The 27,983-nt window shown below is 35.2% G+C and overlaps 4 protein-coding genes across 5 annotated transcripts; 1 reads left to right on the forward strand and 3 right to left on the reverse strand.

Annotated features, from left to right (window-relative positions):
• Nucleotides 1–3,396: 3,396 nt before the first annotated feature.
• On the reverse strand, nt 3,397–11,823 carry LOC106138670 (beta-galactoside alpha-2,6-sialyltransferase 2). The gene is made up of 5 exons (XM_013339885.2): nt 10,902–11,823; nt 5,861–5,958; nt 5,542–5,687; nt 5,300–5,430; nt 3,397–5,112 (listed from the first exon to the last, which is right to left on the reverse strand). Exons 1-5 carry the CDS (start codon nt 11,674–11,676, stop codon nt 4,871–4,873), a joined length of 1,392 nt encoding a protein of 463 aa, XP_013195339.1. The 5' UTR covers nt 11,677–11,823; the 3' UTR covers nt 3,397–4,870.
• Nucleotides 11,824–12,454: 631 nt separating this feature from the next.
• LOC106138669 (transmembrane protein 43 homolog) lies at nt 12,455–16,335 on the reverse strand. Its single transcript, XM_013339884.2, has 7 exons — nt 16,153–16,335; nt 15,435–15,661; nt 15,041–15,234; nt 14,586–14,761; nt 14,227–14,455; nt 13,610–13,715; nt 12,455–13,197 (listed from the first exon to the last, which is right to left on the reverse strand). The coding sequence occupies exons 1-7, from the start codon at nt 16,255–16,257 to the stop codon at nt 13,056–13,058; spliced, it is 1,179 nt and encodes a 392-aa protein (XP_013195338.2). The 5' UTR covers nt 16,258–16,335; the 3' UTR covers nt 12,455–13,055.
• Nucleotides 16,336–16,443: 108 nt separating this feature from the next.
• LOC106138667 (transcription termination factor 5, mitochondrial) lies at nt 16,444–21,541 on the forward strand. 2 transcript variants are annotated; one of them, XM_060954431.1, is made up of 8 exons: nt 16,444–16,486; nt 16,997–17,234; nt 17,599–17,759; nt 18,498–18,838; nt 19,127–19,258; nt 19,849–19,967; nt 20,472–20,726; nt 20,969–21,541. In XM_060954431.1, exons 2-8 carry the CDS (start codon nt 17,152–17,154, stop codon nt 21,198–21,200), a joined length of 1,323 nt encoding a protein of 440 aa, XP_060810414.1. In that variant the 5' UTR covers nt 16,444–16,486; nt 16,997–17,151; the 3' UTR covers nt 21,201–21,541. The 2 variants fall into 2 exon arrangements, with proteins under 2 accessions (XP_060810414.1, XP_013195336.2); XM_013339882.2 differs by lacking the exon at nt 16,444–16,486 and adding an exon at nt 16,493–16,707.
• Nucleotides 21,542–22,610: 1,069 nt separating this feature from the next.
• Nucleotides 22,611–27,365, reverse strand: LOC106138672 (paired mesoderm homeobox protein 2). The gene is made up of 3 exons (XM_013339888.2): nt 26,833–27,365; nt 23,658–23,781; nt 22,611–23,520 (listed from the first exon to the last, which is right to left on the reverse strand). Exons 1-3 carry the CDS (start codon nt 27,159–27,161, stop codon nt 22,864–22,866), a joined length of 1,110 nt encoding a protein of 369 aa, XP_013195342.1. The 5' UTR covers nt 27,162–27,365; the 3' UTR covers nt 22,611–22,863.
• Between the last annotated feature and the right edge of the window lie 618 nt (nt 27,366–27,983).

Raw genomic sequence — 27,983 nt, forward strand, 5'->3', positions numbered from 1 at the left:
AGGAGCCCGTGCTTGTTACGCTTTTGACTGTAACTGTAAATTTTGTAACACTTTTTGTTACATAAAGCGAAAAATAATGTGCTCTTTGCTTCTGTGGGCCATTCACTGATTCATGCGACGGCGCCGCGCTCCGTTAGAAGGATTTAGCACATGAATCAATCAACTTCGTTAGCCACAAGATAGTATAGATACCTATTGCAATGCAGATAGTCGTACCGCCAAAAAAAGAAATGATAGTTTAATTTCTTCTTGAGTAAAATTTATTCTCTATTGATGACGATGACAAACCAAGAAAATACGTTGAATTATTAAAAATCGGCAAAATTTACTACACGAGTCTGATACTGCCTACGTAATAATTACATACTTTTATTTTCCTTCCTGTTCACGTTGGTAGGTACATCTATTAGTTTATATACGTAAATCATCTAGTTTTACGTAGATAGTTATGCATACGGAGAGCAATGATTTAATATATTTTCTTTTCCTCTAATTTGCATGACGTTTACTGTTGTAAGTATTTATATATCGATTTTATGCCCTATATTATATCCTTAAACATTTAAAAGGTGACAGGTGTGCTATATTGTTTTCTTAAATCTTTGGTCCTTGCGAGTTTTGTTCTTAACATTCTAATACGTTGTGATAAAATCAAATGATTCACGACCACAATACAGTTTTCACGGCGCCCCAATAGTTAGTCATCTTAAATTGGGCCCGCAAGATTTGGCGACACCTCGTAGACAGTCGTGCGGCTGAATCATCGTTGATGGACTATGTTCAGATCCCGGCAATTAGGAGCTGGAAATAGCATCTGCGACTTGCTTACCGGCTGTGGACCCCAGTTTCGTAGAATTGGAACTGGAAGTAACCGATACATGTCAAAAAAGTGACTCAGCCTTTAAGGTTTGGAATTCTTTCATTCATTCTAAGGTTTGGAATTCTTCTGTACTTAAATAGTTTATATATACAGTTTCTTTACCATGTATATGAACCTTACCTAGATTCAAAAACTACTCATTTTTTTTGTAAATCCTATCCTATCTTTCTAATGCTATTAATTAATGCGAAAGTTTAAAGGATATGTGTTTGTGGCAAATTGTCCAGTACATTTTCTTGAAATTTAGTACACGGATAGAGTAAAATATTATAAAGTACTTTTTATCCCGAAATTCCCACGGGAGCGAAGCTTCGTAACCCAGATATTTAGGTAAGTATATGAACACCTAATTAGTTTAACTTTAATTGCACAGTAAAAGCTATTTATTTGTTACCGTACTCATTATTAAAATGTTACGTGCGTCAATAGAACTGAAAAAATTAAAATGATTCAGTCCATTAGAAGTTATGATTCATGTATACACATTATATTCAATAGAATCAAGTACCCTTACTACGAATTCAAATTAACCTACATATGGAAAGGAAAGATCTTAAATTCAGCCTCGGTTCGTATAATGTTATCTCATGCATAAAATGACTGTCTAACATACTTCTCTGTTCAAATAGCCTATAAAAAAGCCTATTCCTATTCCTTCATATGAAAATAGATTTAAAGATCACAATGTTTTAGAACGGTTTTTTATTTAGCGATCAAATACAATACTTCAAATCAACTTGGGGCGAAAAATCATTTTTATATGTTTGTTACGCGATAGGACTTCATCAAGATCAAGATCTGAGATCCTGAATTTACTCAGTTCAGACATCAGTATTTTACAATCAAAATGTAAGTACATATGTGTGTGGACAAATTTGTCCTGTGCCTACTGATATACCTATATAGTTTAATGTACTTAATACTTATTTATGTAATTATATTTTTTTATTTTTAATTGATATTGTCATCATCATCATATGTCAGTTGATATTCACAAACTTTCGCATACGTAATATTTATCCCTCCCGATCGGAAGATCTAAATAGCAAAACGAAACGTCTAATAAGGAATCTGACTACCTAAGCTTCTAGCCCATATAGCAAAACGTCTTAGTAAGACTTATCTTTTAATAATTACGATTAATAAATTTCTGATTACTTGAACCGTGATAACCGTTAAATTTACATTTAAATTCACAAGCTTTGTATGACGTAGCGGTCGAATAATACCTACTGGACTTGCTTGACCGGTTTGTCTCAAACCCTCAGATAACCATGACATCGCTCATATGTATTCCCCGATGACGTTTCTAAATAAACCTAGTCGATATTAAATCGATAAAAATTCTTGTCACTTCCTTCCTGTAGCTCAATATTGTATACTATTTATCGTCCTGGTGATTTAATTTTTGAATATGGCGTACATTTATACATTCACTTAAAGGACTTCTCTTTTGTGGAACGTATTGCGTCCAATTTTAGGGAAATTTTCGTTTGCGTTTGCGTCTAAGCTTTGGGATTCAGCGTCAGCCTTCTGGCTATTCTCTATCCACTATTCTCTAGGATCTCTCTCTCTCTCTCTCTCTCTTGTATAGGGGGTGAGTAATACAAAAAAAAAGTGAGAATTTTTACGGAGTCAAAAAAGAGTGTTTTGCAACCAAAATTTTTCAACTTCGCTTAGTAAAAAATTTGCACAATGTTTGAATGAAAATCGCGTTATGTACGAGCGCCTACTTACTTAATAAAAACAGTAAAGGGGTATTTTTGGTTTTAAATTTTAGCTAAGTAGTCGTTCTTTTTAATTTTATGTAGGTAATCTTAACAGAAATTTGGGTTTAATACGGTCTCAACTAAGCCATATCAGTGTCTTACTTATATCCGTCTATCCTTCCGACGAATATAATTGCAATGACACATCGCCACACACTGGTTGATAATAATTATTTATAAGCAGATGCATCAGCTGAACAAAGCTGGGGACCTTCGAGCATTGCCAAGGGCGGGTATTACTAGGAGACCTTTGGCTGCAATTGTACGGGTAGCTGTAGGTATTATGCAAATTATATTTCCGCTGTTTGTACCCGCTTCACCGCTTGATTGATGCAAGCAAAGAATAATTTTGAACATGGAATGCGCTTGACTTCTTGCTAATGAAACTTATGTATTGGAGACATGCCTTCTTTGCAATATTTCCCCCATTTAATAGTTTTAAAACTTCGAAATTGATTTGTATTTTTGTAATATATTTTATGAAATAGGAAAACAATAACAGATTGTGGTGACATTAAATTGCAACAAGATATTAACTTATCCCATGAAATGATATTCCAGTCGAGTGGATAAGTATGTAATATAGGAAATTTTATTAAATTAAATATAGCAGTTAACGTTTATCTATAGTTTTAATATAATATTACTGTATGAAGTCAATAATATAACATGTGTGTAGTCAATTATAATATTTAAATTCCAGTTAAGTTATTTCACAACAGCTGGAAACTGGACAATAGCCAGGAATAGGACGAAATAGGCACATATCCAATGCTTCCTTGTAAGTAGGTAAATTAATGTATTATTTGATTTGCATATAAACACACCATAGCGGAATATACCCAACGCGCAATATACGTCAAATGGCCATAAATGCTGGCATGGCTGCAAAATGCTTACGAATTCCAGAAAATTTCCATGCGATGCCCCAGAAATTGCTTTAGAGGAAAATACGCAATTCTGTAAAGTTTACGAACAAAGTTCAATTTTGCTACGACTGCCAATTGAACGACATGAATTAGATTTTCCCAATCATAAATCACTTCTGATAAACATTATTGTCCTGTACAGTTCACACCTGACCATCAAAATCGCTAACTGCACAAGGAATGCAAATCGCGTCCAACAATGTATGTGATCTTTTATTATGTAGAGCACGACGTGTTGTATGCAGATGATGGGAGAAGCGAGAAGACGGAAGCGTTGGGAGCACCGCAGTATCTCGGATGTTGCTGATTCCGCGCGCACGCCTTGAATCGCTAATCGATATCACCGCGCACACCCATCTGTATTCAAGCAGCGGCCACTGACCATCAGTAGCAAAACGCTAAAAATACAAGTCACAAGGGCATCTCATGGCCGACATGGCCTTACCTGAATCACATAAAGTGACAATTAAATTTTTGTTCCGGCACGATAACAAAAGTAGGTATGCTTTGGGTGGGTCTTGAAATAAAAGATATTATTAATTTGTTTGTGTGCCGTGTGGTTCCCGGCACCAATACAAAAAAGAATAGGACCACTCCATCTCTTTCCCATGGATGTCGTAAAAGGCGACTAAGGGATAGGCTTACAAACTTGGGATACTTTTTTGGGCGATGGGTTAGCAACCTGTCACTATTTTAATCTTAATTCTATCATTAAGCCAAATAGCTGAGCATGGCCATTCAGTCTTTTCAAGACTATGGCTCTGTCTACCCCGCAAGGGATATAACCGTGACCATATGTATGTATGTATGTATGATTTGTTTTATTTAATACTTATTCCACTAGTTATTGTGCGATACATTTTAGGCACCATAATGCTAGTTACTTAGAGGAAGACATTAGCTTTTCAGTATATGAAGTTACTTTGCTAAAATGCTATGGTAATGTTTACTTACAAGTATACCTAACATTTTTTTCCGGGACTACCTACATGGAATTACACCCGTTCTGGAATACCTATATAAAAGATCCCACTCTTTCCTTGTCTAAAACATAGAGGGAAACTGTACAATTTTTATTATGCCATCTAAGGATATGCCGAAGCAAAACTCGAATGAGTCATGGTTGATTTTTCAAATAAGTAAAATAGATTAGGCCGGAAATATCAGTAAAGACTTTCCAAAACAAATCTATGTCGGAATTATTTCTGATTGATACGTTCTATTAAGAATCTTTTTCTGGGCTTTGTCTGGGCGCCACGCGTCTAGTGTGCAGGCCTTGTCATCCCGCTACATTAACAATCAACGTTGCTTAGGCCGGGAATATCAATATAGCCTTTCTGAAACACATCTATGTCGGAATTGTCTCTGATGCGTTCAGCAAGAGCCTTTTCTTGGGCGAGAGGATGCCAAGCGCCCAGGGTGCAGGCCGTGTCGTCGCGCGCCACGTGATAGTGGCAACGGCGGGTCGCGCGTACGGATGGCACGTATTCGAATACACGGACTCGCTTGCAACGCTGAAGAGATAACCATATACCTGAAAATAATCATACATATCTAATGAACAAAAGACATTATCGTCAGTTATGATTACATATTTTTATTTCACTGTTTGATGACTTGCTATAGAAATCTGAATGATAATGTTTCTGTTGATGATAGTGATCTGTAATATTTCACATAACGAAAAACATATCGGCGGAATATAAGAAGAAAGTTCAAACCTATAAACCCCGACGATGGAGGGTTTCTTCTCAGTCTATAAGAAGAAGCGTCTTGAAGCACGGCCCACAGATCCCACAGGACTTGCGGCCGAAGCAGGTGGACGTCGGCGTCTGGTCTTTCTTCGAGTAATCTAAAGGAACAATATAAATAAATTATTATTAACTATGGATTTCATAACCACTTTTGGGTAATATACCTATAATGGTTAGGTGACTTGAACAAAACAAAGTAAGGTATTCACCTTTTATAAACTGGAAAAAGTGGAAAATCGGGATTTCGATACCAGTCTTCTAACGACGAGGAAAAATTTGCGGGATCCCATATTAAAATTGAAACATCTTTATACAGGGCGTCTTCCAAAAATTTGAATTCTGGTTTAGTCACAACCTGAAAAAACATATACTTAATCGATCAAATATACTGCAATGCGTAATCATGATTTTTAAAATAAGTAGGTATAGTTGAAATATTACAAAAATGTGTTTGATAGAACTCGAAACAATTAAAAACATTTAATTTGTCATTTCTAAATACTTCTGTTTTAAATTTTTCGAACATACCTGAGAATTTAGTATTCTGAACGTAGTTTTGGACCCAACATCTTCAGTATAGTTTACAGTCGGCGCGTTGTTAAACCGCAGGATCATATCATGGGAATCTGCAAATATTTTTTCTAAGCGAGTCTTTATAAATACGAGTAAGTCACTGCGCCATAGTAAAAAAATGACAAAAATATTTAATTTTGAAAAAACCAAGACACATAAATCAATAACATTATTTACAATAAATCTACAAGTAGTAAAATATTGTGCATCATAAAATGACTTATCACACAAAAACTATGTAAGTAGGTACTTGATAATTGTTATAATTCGTACAAGGCCTAACTGACAAAAAATTGAACATAGTTTCAGTAAGTACCTATTTTTACCGACATAGCTAATATTAATAAAGAGCCTGTAGTTACTGTCAACCTTGAAACCTGTTTCCGCTCCACTTCAGGGATTTTGAAATAATACTTGCCGAATGAAAATAGAGAAATCTTTTAGTAAGAAATACGAAACACAACACACAGCACGTACAAGACTTCACGTTTCATAAAATACTTTGAAATTTTCAACCACTCCCCTAATTAAATAAATTGTTTTAAATGTTATTTTTGTAACGATTTATATCACCACCACTAGTTACCTAGGTACACATCTTACCAAGATATTATTTATGCCTCGCTCCAGACTGGAGCCAGCCGGCAATGAGTAATGAAATTTAATTCGTCATTTATTCTATTTTAAAAATAACCTGTGCGTAGGCCCTTCAACTAGTCTCAATGCAGACTCTATTCTAAACTATGGTGTTACGATAGACTAGACGTATCACACTAACCGAAATAACAGATATCAGTGATAGGTAATTTTCATAAAATTTCATCTGACTATAAAAATGACTGACCCTTCCAATTATGTTCCATGTAAGAAAGCGGAACAATGGCAGTAAACAACGATTATAAGACGCAATAATTACATTCTACTTGAGTGTAATGAGGAAAACGTTTACTTTTTTCTTTGACACTAATTCGTTTGCACGAGGGACATCACTGAATTAAAAATACCCAGCACTACCCATCATCCTGGACGATAGGTTCAAACATCGATGTCTGTGATCAACAACGACCTAAAAGAAGCCCAAATTGACAACAACACGACCTAGGTCCGAAGTTTAATAGCGAAAAATGAAGAGGAGAGCTGACCCAGATAAAATGGGATAACGCTAGAGTCAACCCACCAGTTACTGTAACGACACTGCTTATTCTTTTATGCCAATTGGCCAATTAATTTCAATTGCTACGATTCCACAGACTCATCGAAATTCTGATCGTCGGCTTAAGCACTAAAGCAGATAGGACATCCCTTTTAAGGTAAAATAATCATTCAGTATTCGTACTTTTCTTAAAATAAAATCTGATTCAAACTGATCAATTGGAAATCACAATGGGACAGAGCAGGAGAATTAGATAATGGCTGATAACACTGTTAAATAATGCATGTGACGATTAACAGCAGGCTCCAGCTGGAAGATCGATCGTCTATTGTTGTCCGTTGATGGAAGTACATATGTATTGCGACACGCAACTCAATAAATAAGTCATATCTCATTGTTGCCTACCCTACTAACTTGTATGCAATGAAAAAATTTGCTTGTAGTTGCGGGACTATTAAAAACACATTTTTATTAAATTTTGCATTGAGGTAAGTTTGTCATTGTATGATCTGTTTTGGGCAGAATGAATATCAACTCAAGTTATTCCCTAGATTTTTAAAAGTTCAACTTAGGAGCCATTCAAGCAAAACAAACCCTTCTCAACTCATCAATTCTCATTGTCGGATGTAGACCAAATCCTCTGACTTTCTCTGCAGACCTTTATCAAGTAATGCTAAGAGAAGTCCTCCTGTAATAATTTCGTTCAGATTAGTCTACTTTTGATACACTTTGTAATTGATTTGCCAACATTTATTACTTTCGTTGGTGAGACAGAAATGAAAACTTAGCCTAAACATTATACATGTAAATCATCTCTTACAGATGCTTGTCGAAAGCCTAAGTCGATAACTTAGAATATATTCCTATGATATGATGAAATAACAAGAATAAAATTTATATTGTATTTTATCCCGTCCAAAATACGTACCGTAAAATGTTTTGTCGCTTGATATGTCCCAAAAAGTGCGACATTACATTCAATTGTGAACGCAACCAAAAATATTTATTTATGAGTGAAGAAATATAACATTACTTCTATTAAAAATATGGTTTATTTAGATTTTTACAAATCTTTCGACACTTGTTACTATAAAAAAAGGTAAAACGTAACTTTACTGGAGCATAATTTTAAAAAGCAAGGCATAACTTTGCTCAAAACGCTTCTACAATGAAGATTGGTCGTGAAATATACCTATAGGAGCATAGTTATGCATAACCATGGGTAACTTTGCTCCTTATTCGTAGTTTTATATATATAATGGAATACTTAATTGCGCTGATTTAACTTCAAAGATGTGTTAAATAATATTATATTCTTTAAATAAATACCGCGGTGTAAGTTCATCATTAATAATCAAAACAATAATCATAATTAATTGGTTTTTGGAGCAAATATTGGAGTAAAGTAGGACCATTCTACGGTAGGTTTTCTGCAATTTTTTCATAAATAAAAAGTAATAAGTTGGCCTCAAAGTTATTATATTAAATATGTGGTGCTATCTAACAACCACGCCGCAATATGGGGTTCGGTTGTAAGTGCACAATGGCCAGGCCACGCTACCGCACATGAATTATTCAGAGCCCTTCGCACGGGTTGATGACTCTACGCCAATGATCCTGCACTTGACCACTAACGACACTACTAACAGATATACCTAACTTCAACAATTTGTACAAATATTAGCATTCCAGACTCGGAGATCAATGCAACTGGTCACTTTGTATAAAAAGAGTTTAGTCCTGTTTTGTATGAAAAGAGAGTTAATTTTCATCTCAAACTCTAGTAGCGAGGTTTAGCTTAGCTTACAAGAAATTCGGTTTTAATTTTAAGAAAAGGCCTTTTTTAACTCTGCATCACAAAACATCTATTGTTATTTAAAAATAAAAGAATGATATATCTCTCAAGGTCGGCAATGATTTAAATATTAATCCTATATTTATACATGTTTTATTAAAATCATATCTTTACACATATAGGATGAGCAAAGGACTAACTTATCGATAGATAATTTCTTCCAGCCATCCTTTGTATGTAACTTACTGTAAAATTTTAATGAAAATCCATTTAGTAGTTTTTGTGGCAAAAAAATAAATCTTAAAAAATTGCCTGTCTTTGTTTAATAAGATACAATTTGTTAAGTTGAAAAATAATATAGGTATTTACTTACAGAATAAAATAAGTTCCTAACTTGCAGCACAGTTATCTCATGACTAATACGACCCAATATTAAAGTCTATATGAAAAATGAATCATTATTGATACCTCTAGGAAACTACTTTGAAAGATTTCTATGTTTTCATTAATCTTGCTTACTACTCAGAAAATATTTCAAAAAAACCTGATTGTTACGGATCGTTTTATATTCTCTAAAAATGTTTAGTATGTATCATTTTACATTTGTGATAAAGTAGTCTTTGGGAATAAATTATCTCAAAACTGTGTTAACTTCATCAAAATCCGTTACGTGGTTCAAAAGAAGAAATAGTATCTAAAAAAATGGGAGAAGCGGAGGGCTACTTTTACTAAAACAATTAACCTAGTGTAGTCTTAGTATGTTATAGAAGCGAAAATTACTTTTAAGTTTAAATCAATTTTTAGGAATCACGACCTCATTTAAAATAAGGAGTAGGCAGATCAAATCAAAATTTACCATATCATCATTGCGGTTAAATAAAACAGGACAATAAAAATAAATTCTCATCACGCCAGCAAATAATACAAGAAAATGGCAAACTGCTTCCGCAAAAAGTGACTAGTTTCCTCCAACACGTCAGCGATTGTATGGATTATACTGAGTACTGAACAATGCGTGAAAACCCTCCTGACTGTACCTACACTTTCGTGTATATTCACCCACAATTTTGCCCATTCGGCGAAGCAAACCATTTTTGAATAACAATGTGTGTACAAAGAGAGATCCGATGCGATAACTGCACAATATATACGGTCGATCGCCGGTCATCGATTTGATAAAAATATGTAAGCAATTGATTATTGCAATACTAGCATAAAATAAAAACAAATTAAAATTAAACCTTCTTCGGTTTGCGGTGCGGTTTTTATTGCATAGCATTGCATTAACTGATTGACTGTCATATCAAACTCTTGATGGTATAAAGTGCACTAAGAAAGGATATTTAATTTTTTTATCGGGTAAGGAAATTTCAGCGAACACCTCTAGTTACTAATGAGAGTAAACAAACAATAAAGAACAATCAAATTTACAATGAGGGTCCTTTCATCCAGTGCAATCCTGGATCGTAACAATAGGCGGAACCTGGTATCAAAATTAAAAAAAAATATATTAAGCGGCCTTTTATCCTTCAGTTATTTCGAATGTAAAAAATAAATGTTCCCCTTTACGGTTGTTGGCCTATGACACGAAATTTAAAATGACTTAACAGCAAAGCTTAGTAAAGCACATTGAGGACAATAACTGTTAATACAATAGAGGCTAGAACCAAAACGTGTGTAGTAGTTACATGTTAAAGTAAACATTCACCATAAATGCCAGCTCATTCAATATGATTCACGCATCGAGAACGCGCGGAGGTGAAAAATTTACAAATGCCAAAGAAAGGTGAAAACTCATAAAGCTCTATAAATGTTCTATTTGTTTACTTATGCTCATCATCCTCTTGATGTGAGTCTCGATTGTGTGCTCTTTGGGAAGGAGTCCTGGGTCTGTCTTTGACCAAGATCCTGTCAATTACACGAAACGATTGCTATGTGACTTCCGCGACCCCGCAAGGGAACCTTTGCCCAGTTTGGATTCAACTGCACATCCTGAAAAAAACTTTAAAGAATAAACTGAACTTTAAAAAAACTGAAAAAGAAATCACCTATAAATTCGCCTAACCGTGAACCTAAAAGAGCTCCAGCACTTGTTACGACTGCGCACGTATTGAAAGCTCGGGACTGCAGCAACGGAGCACCAGGTATGTTGAAACCCAAACGTCGGAATGGTTCATCCTTCGAAGTTACAGTCCGCACCTGCACCCGCTTTAAACTGCATAAGACTTCTTGTTTAGTAACCTCCTTCCTATGATCGCCTTTATACTTGACATTGTAGGAGTTATGCGAATCCAATCCAGACTTAAACACTTTGCTATCACCCATCAACACTCGGTGGAATTCCTTGAGAAGTAATTCTTTGAATTCTCTTGTTTGCGCTTCGCACTCCGACGTGTCCATTTCATCACAGATATACTTATCGCTATCGAACTCTAAGATAGGCGTGTGTATGTTTGGAAAACGAGGACTGCCTTGACTCTTCCTCACCACGTTGTTCGACGGACGGATGATGGACCCAGCGAACTTTATTGAGGGCTGAGTAATTTGCTGACTTCCCCACAAGCCAGCGATGGCAGACCTTCGATTCTTTTTATTAGGCTCTAATCTCAAACTTGAAAAATTCGTAGGCACTTTATACTCGGCGTATGTATCCTCGTAATTCGACACTGAAATGGTTTTCTGTGGAATTTCTGGTGATTTATTAAACAGCTTTTGTTTCGCTATATACATCCAATACTGCGACCATATCAAATATAGATAACCGCACATTCCGAAACAAATCAGGTTGATAAAAACCCAGACGGACATAGCAGCGGCTTTCATGTTTACAACCTTCTAAATGAAATTGTACAACTATCACACTATTGGATCTTTTTACGTATAAGATGGTTACGTGGAAGTTCACGATTTTTATTAAAACATCAAATCATATAATAAAACTATAATATCACAACCATATTACTAAGCAACAAAACCTTCCGCACAGCGGAGGGTGGAGACTGATCAGCTGATACAGGCAGTCAAAGCGCCTGCGTGAATATTGCAGGAAATGCCGCATTGTGCAGATTTATGACAATAACACAGAAGTACGATAACAATAATAGAACAGACAAAGTACTTTCCTGTTTGTCATAATTTTTCCTTGCTGTTCCGTAGCCTTTCAGTCTTTTCAAGACTGTTGACTCTGTTTACTCCGTAAAGGATAAAGACGTTTTTATTTGTATGTATAATCATATAGACGCAAAAAGAAAAAATGCTCTGAACATATCGATAATGCACACCATCAGACAGACTAAAAAATGTTGATATCCGGTTGCCAAGGGCAAGTTCTCTATTTAGATATGTTTATCAAAGAAACTAATAGGTCCAAGTGATCTGTAAAGGGGCTATAAGTTTCATAGCTTACAGAGGACAAGCATTGCCATGCATTTCATGGTTTTCTCCACCTTTTTGAGTACATTGTCGCGGCATGTAAAGATTTGCGGTTTCTTAACAATTGTTGTACTCCTACCTATTTAGTTTTTAATTTGTATATTTTAATTAACATTTATTATTATTCTAATATAAAAGTTAGGTTTTTAGAATAAAATATTTACTCAATTTTATAATTATTTATTGCAGTGAAGATTTAAGGAAGTAAGTCACAACCAGCTTTATTAAAATATATACTTTTAAATTAATATCAAAATCTACGGGTTTACTTCAAGGAAGAATTAGTGAGGCTTATTATTACTATCACATTATTCGAGCTAATAATGAATGGTTTATATTAAAAAAATATCTACTTATACTTAACTAAAACTAAGATATGATTGCTATTTCATATAATTTTTTCTTAGATAAAAATTAAACAGACTAGAATTAAATGGATAAAATATTTAAAATTAATTGTCACTTAAGCTAATTGTGGAAATTTAATTAAAATAAGCACAAATAAACTGTACACAAATAAAGTAAATTACAAATAATTATAAAAATCACTTATAAAATAAATCTCACCAAATTACACACTAGCCCAGCCCATCTCGCATTTGTGAAGCATATGTGTATTAAAGACATGCGATCATTTTGTACCGACAGGAACAGGGAACACTATTGGACCTACATATGCGTTCAGTCTACGCCGCTTCCAACCGTTCAAGATGGAAATCTTTGGGAGAGGCCTTGTCCAGCAGTGGACATCATGTTTCTGTAAAACACGTTCAGCGAAGGTTGTCGTTCCAACGTGCATAGGGAGGGGGTTCTGGCGTGGTTTCCCTTCGAGTGAGCAACGTGGAATAATGCAGAAGTGGGAGAAGAGCCCCGCCCAGTACCATCGCGCCGAATGTAGGTTTATGGACCAGCCTGTAGAAATAGAAGCTATGATGTAAACACACCGTACACAAAGCAAAAACAATGCAAGGGGAACGAATCATTTATGTATTCCGTGTAATTTTTAATATATAATTCGTAAATAATAAGAAATATTAAATATATTCGTTAAGAAATGTTATTCGTAGTTTATGTAAGTAGGTACTTAAAGCAAATAACATTTGGGCATGTCAAGTTGTATTTTTAACTATTTTATTTAACACTACTACATTTTGGAAAGCTGCTTCGATTCAGTGGAAATTTCCAGGATAAAAGCTCCCGAAGGTCTAGTGTAACCTTTTGTTATTTTTAATGAATTTATTTCCAAGAGGTTTTTTGGATTTATTCTTGAAAAACCGTTCAATTAAATAATTTTAGTACGAAATAAGTATTGAGTAATAGTTACCAAGGCACTGATATAACGAAGAGTGTGTACGAAAACGAGAGGATGAAATTAACCCACAGCCTCGTGCACCGCCTCAAGTTGCTGGATATCCACTGACATTGAAGAACTGAAATAATAAACTTTTCTTGACCTATTCCAAACTAAATATTTTGAAATGCAAAAGACATGGCTTTTAAAAGCGAAGCTATTTTCCTTGAGTCCACTGTGGTTGCCGAACTGCGATTTTATTTCTTAACTTAGGTTATGGTGGGTGAATATCGCTTCGTGGGTTTTTAGCCATAGTTTACTTCTCTGTGAAAAATCCCACCTTAGATTTTAATGCGAAAGTAAGTTTATTTGTTTGTTGTTTGTTATCTTTTCCAGCGTTTCTCATGAACTATTGTTCTTGAAACTTTGCGTATGTATAATTTAGAGTCTGGAGAAGGACATAGAGTAAAAACTATACATCCCGTGAGATTTGCGAAAAGCCTTTATTCTTGTGTACATCTATACTAATATTACAGCTTTAGCTGAAGAGTTTATTTGTTTGAATGAACGCGCTAATCTCAGGAAGTACTGGTTCGAAATTGAAAAATTATTTTTATGTTGAATTCGAATTGAAAAATCTGTGAACTTACATAAAGTAATCCAATCCGGGTGCAGGGTCATAGCCGACGCGAATACTTGCACGAAACCCAACAATCTGTACTTCCACGTGTGAACGTTAGCGTCCCGTCGTTCCAAATCGTGTAACTGTTTTAGACTGTAGGAGCCCTTACGAAGCAACGCGATGGGATCGGCAGTGGGGAAGTTAGCGGGACTGTATGCTATCAAGGTCCCACCTTCTACTAATCCTACAGCTGTGTACTGAAAACAATGGATTTTTATGTTTTAGGATTTGAATTTGACTCTAAGACATAATTGCATTGCAGACCAATACTATAAAAAATACAAATCATTCCACTTAATTTTACAGAGATGACTAATATAAACTTACAATATCATCCTCTCGACCGGCATATGAAAAATGAACGCGTAAGTCTCCAACCTCATGTTCTAGGGCACTCTCACCATGGTAGTAGAAACCAGAATGTAACTTGATATCGCTCCTCTCCGGTCTTGAATCAGACCATATTTCGTAGTAATCATTCACCTTGCGCTTTACGTCTATTCCTAAAATTTTAATTTAATATCAAGCTGTGGTGTAGCATATTGAGTTATTTTGCTAATTCATGACGAATCCAAGTTTCACACCTATGTGTGAACCTAGATGCCATTTGATTTAAATTCTCATAGATATTAAATTGCTAAATTGCTTTATAGTAAAGAACCCACTCCAGGATTCTCTTCACAAGTGGATGACAAACTCTCTAGCAATCTGGATGTAACTAACACTAGCATCAGTAGGATTATAATTAAGTGACATTCTTAGAATGTATTGTTAATGTGTACCTAAATACAGATATCCAATTTTCACATTCTCTGCTATATGGGTTTCACTGAAGAAAGGCATAGAAGTAGGGTTGTGATGACCAGGTCTGATGTAAAACAGAGACGAATCTACAATGTAATCTCTCCAATCTTTGTGATACCAGTATGTTTTGTAGGATTCATCTGCAGGTTCACTTAAAAAATTCTCTTGATCCCTGTAAATAAAAATGTTAACTCTATATGCATTTGATTGATAAATCAAATGGTCAAACAAAAAATATGGAACCTCATATGCATCTTCTCAGATGAGCTATTAAAAAAATATGAAAGTTTTACTCTTCACTATTATACTATTATTTTATAGGATAAAAAAATATTATTGAAATTTTGGACATTATTTTTTGTTATAACTCACTGTGCTTCTTCTATCCACTGGTACATTTGAACTCTTTTCCTCAACTTTACAGCTTGCACCTGTATGTTGTAATCAGGTTCAGATATAGGCTCAAGAATGCGCAAAGGGCCCAGGATATGAACCACACAACCTTCATACCGTGCTGCATTGTCTCCAGTGTGAACATCAATACTTTCTGCTGCAGATATGAGCTCATCCAACATGAGATTGCTTTGTATTGTGCCACTCTGGAAATCAATAATTACATACTTTATGTGTTTATCAGTTCTGTAATATAAATCGTGTTCATAAATAAATTGGTAAATAAATAATGTATGTTTTATTTACATTGAATATTCAATTACTATGTAATTTTTATGGTGGCAGTATATGATCATCAGCAATAAATTTAAAATTCTGATGCAGAACTATCAGTTGAAACAAACTGCATACCCGAATAGAAAAAATAAAAATAAGATGAAAATACAAAGATGTAGATGTAATAGTAGTAAATAGAAGAACCTAGTAGAAGACTGTAAAATGAAGTCAGTATTACATAGCATAATATTATGTGAAGTAAATCCGACACTGTAAGGTTGTTTTAAGTGTGAAATATCCTAACTATGCCTTTGGTTTTAAAATTTAATACAATTAAGTATATTTTATAAAAATACAAATTGGTTTTTATTTTTAGACATTTATTGGGAATAAAAGAATAACAATATCGTAAGCAGCTTACCTCAGCCCATAATAAGAAATAAGTAACACCAGAAAAAAGGACGAGGCTAAGGCCGGTGGTGAGCCAAGTTTGTTTGAATTGGTTTTTAATTGCACCCCAATCCATCTATAACAGCGAAAAAAATTGCGTAAAATAAATTAATATTATTCCGGCAATCCGCAATCTCAAAATTGCCTGCAAATACGCTAACTAAGAATGTAAACATACATCATCAGATCTTCGTTCTTTTCATAGACATCAACGTAATTTTTTTGACATTAACATACTGCATCAGCTGTCAATGAGAAAATGTCACTGTCTGTCACTAAGTTGGATACTACATCTTATTTTTAAGGTTATGTTATTGTTTTTACATAAAATTATATGTCTAAATTACAAATTTTAAGTAATTTCGGGTTTCCAAAAAATTATTGTTCTTTCTAACGTTACGAAAACTGCTCTTAATGGGCATGTATCGGTTCCGTATTTATAAATATCTAGAATATGTCCCTAAAAACCAACATCACAGGAGCTATCATGGAATACCTTTCCTAGATTTTTATGAACAAACTACTGGTATCTAAAATTTATTTACATAACATATGGGGTTGGGCTCCAGAAAATATTTTTAATATTATTATTGTCTTGATCAAATTAAGGACGTCCTGGTGAAGGGTCAGGTCAAAAGTGCCCGAAACCGCCGAGCTTGCATGAAGAGAGTTATGAATGTGGATGAAGCAAAGGAAGTATGCAGGGATCGTGGCAAGTGGAAAGAGGTAGTCTCTGCCTACCCCTCTGGGAAAGAGGCGTGAGTTTATGTATGTATGTATGTTTGTTTGTTTAATCAAAGCATCTTTTATTTCAGGCCGCAGCGTTACAAAAGCTTGGTTACCAGATTTGAAAAAAAAGCATCCAAATATTCACCAACTAAGCCATGACCAGTTACAGTGGACACTACAAATATTGCAAAAATTTGGTATTGGTCCTGTTGAAGCATGTCACAACCCACATTTATTTGTTATGAATCCTATAACCATGGATAATTATGGATCTATACTAAATGAATGTGGTTTTGTTAAGATTTTACCTCAATATATAATAAAGTAAGTATTTACAGTTTACATACATACATACATAAAATCACGCCTCTTTCCCGGCGGGGTAGGTATTTACAGTTTAAATTACTTTATATCAGAATTATTGATCAGTGTCTCTTTTTTGCCAGTTTAATAGTTGTTTACAAGCTTCAATTTTAATTTGTTTAATTCAAGCTTGTCCCCAAGTAAGTTCAATTTTAAACATTAATATATGTATAGGATAGAAAAATATAAATTTGATTTTCATATTGACCTCACTTGCTCTGATATGGTACATAGAACCTAGTATAAAACAAGTCTAACTACTGTCTAGCTTGATCAATCTGTGATGTCTTTGTAAATACCATTAATTAGTTTGTTATATCTTCAGGTACCATACGCTTGTAAGGTCACGGACTATAACATGGCTAAAAAAGGAGGGTCTGCTTAATTCAAATATTTCACTAGAACAACATTTACAAGATTTCTTTAGAGATTGGCCGGATAATTGTAAATATGCACTACATTTTCCTGATGCTGAAACATCTATTTGTAAGTGTTATTACAATGCAGCTAGTTGGCTAATTTTATAATGATTCTAGTTAACACCTGGGGCTTAGTAAAATAAATAATGGCAAAAGTCATCTACAATAAACAGCCACAGCTCCACCTGCATGAAAAGTACCATATGTCCTTCATACTTAGATACACTATATGTATGCTAAAAATACTGATCTGTTCAGTGATTTTGATTCAAAAGATGACAAAAACAAACACATTTACAACATTAATAGTATGGATTAAACTTACAAGCAGACACTATGATAGTAGATAGTATATTTTTGTATAATATTTATTGGTGTGTTAGTTTTAGTATTTTTAGGGTTCCATACTTCTATGCTCAACAGTAAATGATTACATAAAATATCATTTGTGTAACATTATGGTAAATAATGATTAAGCCATTAAAATGGGATTTTTTAATACACACATGCATACATACATATGGTCACGTCTATATCCCTTGCGGGGTAGACAGAGCCAACAGTCTTGAAAAGACTGAATGGCCACGTTCAGCTATTTGGCTTAATGATAGAATTGAGATTCAAATAGTGACAGGTTGCTAGCCAATCGCCTAAAAAGGAACCCCAAGTTTGTAAGCCTATCCATTAGTCGCCATCCATGACATCCATGGGAAAGAGATGGAGTGGTCCTACTCTTTTTTGTATTGGTGCCGGGAACCACACGGCAATTTTGTAATACTATTGAAATTATCTGTTTTATTTACAGTAACAGTAAGAATGAGTGTCCTGGAAAGATATTTAACATGGAGACTGTCTATCACCACTGAAGATTTCCAAAAATATTGTAAAAATTATTTGCCACTTAAACATAAACCCATGTCAGATATTCAAGAAGCTTTGGATATAGCTGTTAACAATATAAAATTTAATACAGAAGAAATAAGAAGAAATGGTTTTATCATATCATCTGATCCCATTAATACCAAATTGATTATTGAAAATGTGCCTTCACTGGCCGGTTTGGATATTCAAGATGCAATAAAAATAGAACCAGCTATATTAAAAAATAACTATCCAGCTCTTTTAAAAATAAGGGATTTACTAGAGGTATGATGTTTTATGTTAATTATTTATCTTTTTGTCTTGTGAAATTCTTTATTAACAGCGTTTATGGAAGATACATACATCAATTTCAATGCATAATATATTGGTCACTCAGAAAGTTTTGCTCAACAGAATAAGAACTTAATAAAAACGTGATATGTGTGTAACTGTGCTTATTTACAGTGCAGATCATTATTTAAGGAAATGTAAAGTACCGGAACTTTCTCCACATTCATTGGTAGTGGATTAACTTGATCATAATTCAAAACTGTTTTTTTTTTTTATTTCTAGGAATATCGGATATCAGAAGAAGCGCAACGGCGTTGTCTAAAAGTATACTGTATGCGACCGCCAACTGTAGAAGAAAGATTAGAAGAATTAAGGAATCTAAAGGAATACCAGATATTACACACAAATCCCAGGGTAATTCTGATCTGTATAAAACATTCATTCATAAACCATAAGATAAAACAACTAATTACAGTCAAACTTTCTAGTTTTTATGAGTATGCATGGTCGAACTGTTAATGATAACATGTTTTCTAAGTTATGTTCAGTGAACAGCATACTAAATTCACACCAATGCTCTTGATGAGGGAAAACATCATGAGGAAACCTGTACATGGACATACAGGCAAGAGTCAACCATGATGCAATATAGGCTAGGTTTCCCTACAAAGCTTGCGTCGAGTGTAAAAACCTAACATACTCGTACTAACCTAGGGCCGTGGTCATAGCAAATGTGGTTCTTTCCATAAAGGTGAGGACTTACACTAAAAACTGTTGCTACCCCGTTTCAAGTTATAGTAAAGCGCGAAACAGCGATATTTTTCGCGATAAAAACGGCGTCCATGCTACGGGTGCGGAGGATGATGGCAAAACATTTTTGTAAGGATTATTCATTTAGAGACGAGATATACCTGCAATGTCCTAATTTGTCAAAACTAAATAATTTTTGGACAAAACTGTTACATAGTTATACGAGTATACTAGGCATAAATACTTCGTTTTAGGTATTGTCCATGGTGGTCCACAAGAAGAAGATGATGACCCGTCTATCCAAGATACAGACCGCTAAAAAGCAATGTTACAGTTTGAACCATCTTGTTTCATCTAGCAAAGTATTTAATAAGTAAGTAATAATGTATCCTAAATTTCTTAAAGTATTTGTTGAACATAGTCGTAAATATAACATCATTATATCTAAGGATTTGTTGAAAACAGTCGTAACTATATCATTTCTTTATTTATTTATTTATTTATTTATGTACACAAAAATTATATACAGAAGCATTTATTACAGTAATTCTAGTACAAAGGTGCTACTTATTTCAAAAGAAATCTCTTCCAGTAGACCCATGAGAGGAGAGATTAATTTTGGAGCGGTATGGCGTGTGCATAAATAACGTTTAACATATTTAACTAAACATACATGCTAATACTTACATAATTAAACATGGAACAATTAAATAAATGACAGTAATAAACTACATAAACATACCAATATATATATATATATTATATATATATATATATATAATATATATATATTATATATATATATATAATATATATAATATAATATAATATAAGTCTATTTGGAGAGATAATAGTCTTTAACTCGTCTTTATTACAGTTATATTTCAAGTTTTGGCAACAAAGTTTGTGGTCGAGATATAGCTATCTTAATATGCTCGTCCCTAAGATTTCCTTCTGGTAATGGTAAAAGAGACTCCAAAATAATGGTCCAAAATGTTCTCAATAAACTGAAGAAGCACAAATATTACCTTCACTCGGCTTTACACGTTATCGCTGAAAACATAGAGTACTTAAAGAAGAACTTTGATGATAAAACAATATTGAACAATTGCCACCTTTTGCTATATCCAATGTGAGTACCTAACTGAATTTATGTGCATGTGCTTGCTACCTTAAACCCGCGTGGTTCTAGTGTTAATTTAAAAAAATCTTACTTCTAATCTTATTTGTATTATGCAACCCGATGAACGTGGTAACAATAGCATGTTGATTTTTACTTTATTACTATTTAAATGTCTTGACTAAGGGAAAAAGTTCAAAATATCCTTTCTTAGTGCAGTCTTATCCCGTGATCAAATATTTATTTTATTTTAGCAATGAAATAGAGCATCATGTGGCATTGTTACTCAAGTTGCGAGACGATGGTCGTCCAGCGTTCAAGACTTCCTCCATTGATTGCTATAATATCTTGAACTATTCCGCGCTCACAGACGATCATATTCTCAGCCTAGTGCTGTATGAAATCGAGAAGAAATACCACTTCAGCGGTGACGGCATCTGGAGCAGGCAAGATGGAGTCAAATTAGATTCTAAAGTAGCTAGTTGACGTAAAGCTCCTCACCTAGTTGGAGACATGTGCAAAGGACGTTCACGACTAGTCAACGCTAAAAGTGATGATTGACATGTATACGAACAGTACTTTCGAAAACAAAAGTATGTAGATATACTGTAATGTAGAATTGGTGGAAGATAGTATAGATAAGATTTGACCGAGGGTGTTGTAAATCTGCCTCCGACTGTACGGTGAGCAGTACAAAAATCTGACGTAAACTGCCAACATCAACCAACAAAGGAGATAAACTCACAGCATATAAAAATACCTTTTATGTTACTTATGGAGAATTTACATTAATTTCGAGTTATTATTTAAGTAAAATAAAAATCTCAAATAAGCACATCGGTATATTATTTTATGTTTCTTTCTTATCAAATATCTTATTCAAAATACAGTTTATTGCTCTATAAAACTTAACACAATAATATCTCTTATACTAATAAACTGATTCAAAATATTTGAAAATATCTAAATGTAAATGTGGATTGAAAATCCTGTTATAATTTTTTCTTGTTATGGTATGTAAATACATTGTAGAACAGCCTTCTGACGTTACGGTTGTGTCAACTTATTAAAAACTTATATAATGGAGATCAAAATATAATGAAATGTTTTAGCAATTCAAGGTTAGTTTCATAATAATTTACTTAAACAGAAATTTAAAATATCAAACAACGAACATTTATTTCTATTCGAGCTAACATTTCAACGACTCTGAGTGATTTTAGCCTGACTTATAAATATTTATGTATTAAACTTCATAAATCTTATTTCGTTAAGAACTTACTTTATATTTTTTTATGAAAAAATATGTATCAAAAAGGCACATACACATATCTTATCACTATTTATAATTACCTACTATTTGGCACAATCATTCACGTAAATAATTATTTTTGAGATGATCCTATTCATTATTAATTTAATAAATGACGCGGATAATAAGCAAACTTGAACCCCTAGCTCCATAAGAATGGAAGTCTTTTTTAGTTAATTATATAGAAAACTATAACTATAATTTGGTACAATCTCATTGGCACTTTCAAAATTAATCAAAACATAACGCTCTAAGCATTGGCACCTTTATATAACTTACCTATCCTATATATGTAGAGTACTCAAATAAATTCATATTTTACTTAAAAGTTATTGTACAAAATATTAATTTCAAATACATATTAAATTGACATTTGTACTTAAATCTATTAAGGCACAGGGAATGCACAAGAAGTAATGTTTAATTAAATAGGAGATATTAAATGAACTTCGATAAAATCATTCAGCTTATATAACGAAAATAAAAAAAAATTGCCTTTAATAGAAATAAATTTTGTGTAATTAAGATTAAGCTTAAATAAGAAAAATAGTATGTACATTATTGCTGGGTCTCGTCTATCTAATTATTATTCTTTACTAAGGTAGGTCACTTAATTTTTTACATTGGTACCTATCATATTTCAACCCATTAGTTTATTCACCAATATGGAATAAATATTATTTAAGCATTTACATAACCTACAGTAAAAGAAAATCGATGACTCGATAGAAAACCCTATATAGTTATAAAATAAACTTGTCATCATAAATGCTATTCCTACTCTATACTCCTTTTCCAAATTACTCATAGTTTAGGATAATTTCGAAAAGGAGTATTTCAATTCAAAAAAGGGGGCAGGGAAGTATAGGATTGTCCGGGGCTGGGCTCCATCTTGACAACGACGGGCTGGCCCAGCTCCGAGTGTCGCTCCATCTCGTAAGAATGTTTGTCGTGGGAGACCATCGCGCACTTGTCGTAGTCCTCGGGCGGCGGCGCGTACCGCGGTGGCTCTTCTTGCAGCGCACACGGCGCATATTTTTCTTGATGTTCGTGCGCACGGTACTCCAACTTTTCCTCGTGGGCATGCCCTTCCATTTGCGGGGAATGCGCTGCCATCATTGGATAATCACGGACTCCCAAAGGAGGCGGGCTTCCTTCGCCGTACTCGTAAGAATGCCGCGGTGCGAACATCTGTCCGTCGTGGCCGTTCAAGACGGTCGTATACGAATACGCGGCAGGCTGGGCGTTGAACCCTGGATAACCGCTGCTACCTGACGATAATAGGTGGTGAGACGACAATTCGTAAGAATGTTGATACGACCAGGAGTCCCCGGGGGCGGGGAGCCCGTTTTGAGGAAATGCGGGGAGATTGCTACCGATTCCGGAAAATCCTCCGCCTATTGTAGTAGAACTTGGTGAACTAGATCCAATGTAACCAGTCTTTCTTGGTGGCTCTCGTTTTCTCCACTTTGCTCTTCTGTTTTGGAACCACACCTAAAAAATATGTATGTTTCAGATACTCATGTAAATAATACTAACATTTCTCAAATAAGCCCAAAAATAAAAATGTAGCCGGGAATAATTTACGATGGGAGAGAAAACTATATTGTACAATTTTTTGTTGTAATCACCTGGACTCGTGATTCAGACAAATTAAGTTTGAGAGCCAGCTCCTCCCTCGCGAACACATCAGGATAGGGCGCCCGTTCAAATGCCCGTTCTAGTTCCTCCAACTGATACGCCGTAAAAGTAGTCCTGTAAACAAATAAGAATTTAGTTTTCACACTTTCTGCAGTAGGTATCTATGTTAGGTATATCATTTTCAGATCAAACCGTGTTGCGCCAACACAAAAGCATGTATCTTTATATTCTACGAAAAAGGAAGGAAAGGCCATGTAGAGTTGGTCAGTTGACACATAATAAACAATTTTTATTCTGCTGTTCTTCTACAATTGCGCTTTAGGAGAAATAATGTATGACATCATTAATGTCGTACCTAGTATCATATATTGAATATAAATTAAGAAAATAAATTTAAAAAAAATTATAAACTTGTATAATAATTTAAGGAGCAATAAAGTGAATTGTGTATATTCTTAAAGCCACTTTGCCCACATGCTTACATAGCTCTCAAATAAATTATCTATATCGTCCTCGCATCTACCATCTGACGCGTGCAATATGGCTGCGGGCGCACGCGCAGAAATTGATTGAGCGTGAAACGAAATTCACCCCTGTTGCGCAGGCACCTCTAATTGCCTGCCAATTGACTTATGTGTACAGTTCAGCTATTTTATTAATTGTTTTATTACATCTTTTATTGTCCTCAAATTACTTATGGTCTTGTGTTTGAAGCTTGTGTAATCTTTTTGCTTTGTACGAAATTAATTGATATATTTTTTTTATTCTCTTAGTTTTGGGCTGTTGGCTTTGTCTACCCTGCAAGGGGTATAGATTCATATATGTAGGTTCACAGAACACACTTCGATATCTATATCAATAGTCTCGAAAATTTTCGTGACGTACATTCAAAGGTATATCAAGTCCATATCCTATACGAAGTGGACAGGGCCAACAATCACAACAAACTATCGAGTTCAATGATTAGTTGTCAACTAGCTATAAAGAAAATTACCTCATTTGTACTTTGCATTTATCGTAGTACCTTCACATGTATTGTAAAAACTTGAAAGAAATTACTCCATATGTCTTGGGATACCATGGTCTGAAATAGGCCACCACACGCGGGTACTTGATCTCCCGAGCTTTATTTGGCGCCATTAAATATCATCGTGTGACGTCACAATATTCGTTATGTATATTCATAGCCCCCGAGATGACGCGATAAAGCAATTGACTCCCCGCGACTATACGGGTAATTAACCCTACGGCGGCGGACCCGGAACGGAGGCGCCTGCATCAAGTGCTTTATTTAACTAGTTCTGAATAGGAATTTATGCAATCTAGTATGATCGTATCACGTTAAGATTTCTTTGATTTTGTTTAATTCAGACCAATCGCAACATAGTATATGGTATATTTTTATAAACAGGTAACGCTGCCAGGGCGGATCCGGAACGGAGGAGCCACTTTAGTACTTTTGCTTAGAAATGTTTTATCATATTTATCATATCGCTTCTTTTAATTTCCTTGTCGTAATTTTTTTATGCAAACGAATTGCATCATAAGTCGTACTTAATAATAAAAGTTTATGGTTTTGCTGCGACGGCGGACCCCAAACTGAGGCGGGCGCATTAAGTTCTTTTTCCAACTAATTTTGATAAGAATTGTTTGGAGTCTGTGATCATATCGTGTATTTTAATTTACTTGTATTTTTTTACAAATGAGTCCCAATTCGCAACAGGTTGTTAATTTTTGCTTTAAAAGTCTGCATTGAGGTTAACAGAAAGAGGTTTACATAAAGTAATATCGTTAAGTGCTAACTTCTCGTATACCGGATTACACAAATTGAGCTTGCCTCAAAGTAAGTTTCAGGTTTTAAGAAACTTAACTATACCTACTTATACCAATATTTAATAAAAAATGATGAAGAATCAGAAAATTGTTCTTCATCATGGCTCGAACCAGGATATATTTTCAGAGGCAGGCACAATTTTGTATCTAACAAAACGTAAACAAAAATCCTTATCAAACAATATAATTCCACATCTAAAGTGGTCCACATTTCACCACATGTTGTTTATCGCATATTACAAATCATCGAATTAGTTATGCAAATAATAAAATAGGGGTGTATGGCACGAGCCGACGCACACCGGAGCGGAGGGGGCGCCCGTCGCGCACCTGTGACCGGCGCCCGCGCATCAGGAATGTTATGGATCTACGAAATCGAAATCTAACTAATTATTCATCTAATTTAAATGGAAATAGAATAATAAATAAATAGATATATTGAGTGGGCCTCGAAGTAAGTTCAAGACTTGTGTTACGAGATACTAGAAGCTTTATATTTTAAAATGTGTACTAACTCATCAAACTAGTGTAAACATATTCACCAAAACTACTATTGAAACAGCCGGAAAAAATCACCTTCTCGTAAATCATACATAATCGTAATAAGTACAAGTTTTACGCATGTGATGAGACTTGAGAGAAAAGCATACTTAGTGTTTGCCAGCGTTGAGTTTAAATATCTCTTGCTGTTCATATTGTAAAAGTCAATCAGGGGAAAGGTATATAAACCTGGGATTCCTCTTTTACACTTCTGATTGTCTAGCAACCTGTCACTATCTTTTACTCTCAATACAATCATTATGCCTTCTACATAACGTAGCATTTTAATCTTGTTTTTACTACTGGTTATGTCCTATATGAAAATCTATGAAAACTTTTACTACTATTGTTTTTTACTGTAAAAAAAAACAAAAACAAAACTAAGAGAAATGTGATCTCTCTTCTTTGACAAAACTTCACGTAAAAAACAATGTACATTTTGTAAATAAAAACGTAACTACGTTGTTTGAACAATAATAAGTGAGATTTATTTGGTGCTACGCCGACATCGTAGTCTTGTCGTAGGCATTGAAAATGTCTTCGTAGCTCGTAGCAGTAGCAGTTTACGTAGCGCGCTCTTTTACATGCTACGAAGAAATTTCAAAGGCAGATTATTTTTCTTTTATTTTCATATTCAGTTTAGAACTACAAAATATATATTTTTTTTGTTATCCTTCGTAAGCATATTTGGTTAAATTCGCACTGTTCAATTTGATTTTGAGATCTGATCATGATAAATACAAGTTACCTGCATCATTACGAGTAATTATAGTGTAATTGATTAGCATTTACCTCGTTTTCTTTTTCTTAATTCCATTGTTGTCGCCCTTTTTCTTTTCGCTTTTCTTTGTAGCTGGCGGCGGTGGTGGTGGCGGGGCTGCCTCCACCGGCGGCAGCATCAGTGGCGACTCATCCTTCCGCTTAGCTTCGGCCGCGAACACTGGCAACTCGTCCCGGTACAGCTCGCCCCCGGCTCCAACCACGACCTGAACGTGCCTTTCTTTGCCGAACTCCCCGAACATGTGGTCTTCAAAGGCCTGCTGTTCCATCGCCCCGGGCCCTTCGAAGGCACACTCGTACCTTGGCGGGCCGCCGGGGCCGCCGTCCCCGCAGACGTACATGTAGGTGTCGGGCGGCGGCGGGTGCGGGCCCGCTACCTCCGCGCGCACCTCGCTCGGCTCCGTCGCGTCGCCGGTCCTCGCACTGCTCTGCTGCACGGCTCGGCCTAGCCTCACGACCGATTGAACCGCTCGGATATTAAACAATTTAACTTCATTTAGCCGAGCCCTCGGGATCGACGAACGCTCGCGCCGTACGAATCCTCGTGTACGTCCCGGTTAAATGGCTTTAATCAACTTTAACGAACTAACCGAATTTGCCCCGCGGTTGGTCAATTTATATTACCATAATACGACTCTCGACGGAGTATCAGAACCAATGGATATGGGGTACGCGACAGTCGAGTGCGGCGCGCGGAGTGCTATTTTCGTATGTAGCTAGCAGTCGTAGAACGAATAATGGTCCGCTGTAGTCGGGCACTTACGACTATAGGAATGGATATGCGGTAAGCCAATAGCGAAGGCTGAGCAAGGCGGGCCCCTCCCCCGTTGCGGCACCCTCTGCCGACTGCTGTCTGCGGGCCGGAGCGCCGCGCTCGCTGTCGGCGGCGCACCATGCGGGATTCCCACAAACTCACCCGATATTTTTGTTTGTTACTATACTTTTAGGGCCCGAACGCCCACATCATTATTTTAAAAGTCCACAGCTTTCCATTGTGAATCGGAATCAACACTACTCATATGTCTGATCAATGATTTATAGCCGTGGGAATATCAGTCGAGATTTTTCATTATTTTCAGATCATAACTTTATGAACAGTTTCTAATTGTTGAGAACAACAAGCAGCTAGGGCCCATTCGTGGTTCTTTATTTTTTTTATTGTT

This window comes from Amyelois transitella, chromosome 4 (genome assembly GCF_032362555.1).
Source record: "Amyelois transitella isolate CPQ chromosome 4, ilAmyTran1.1, whole genome shotgun sequence".
Taxonomy (NCBI): domain Eukaryota; kingdom Metazoa; phylum Arthropoda; class Insecta; order Lepidoptera; family Pyralidae; genus Amyelois; species Amyelois transitella.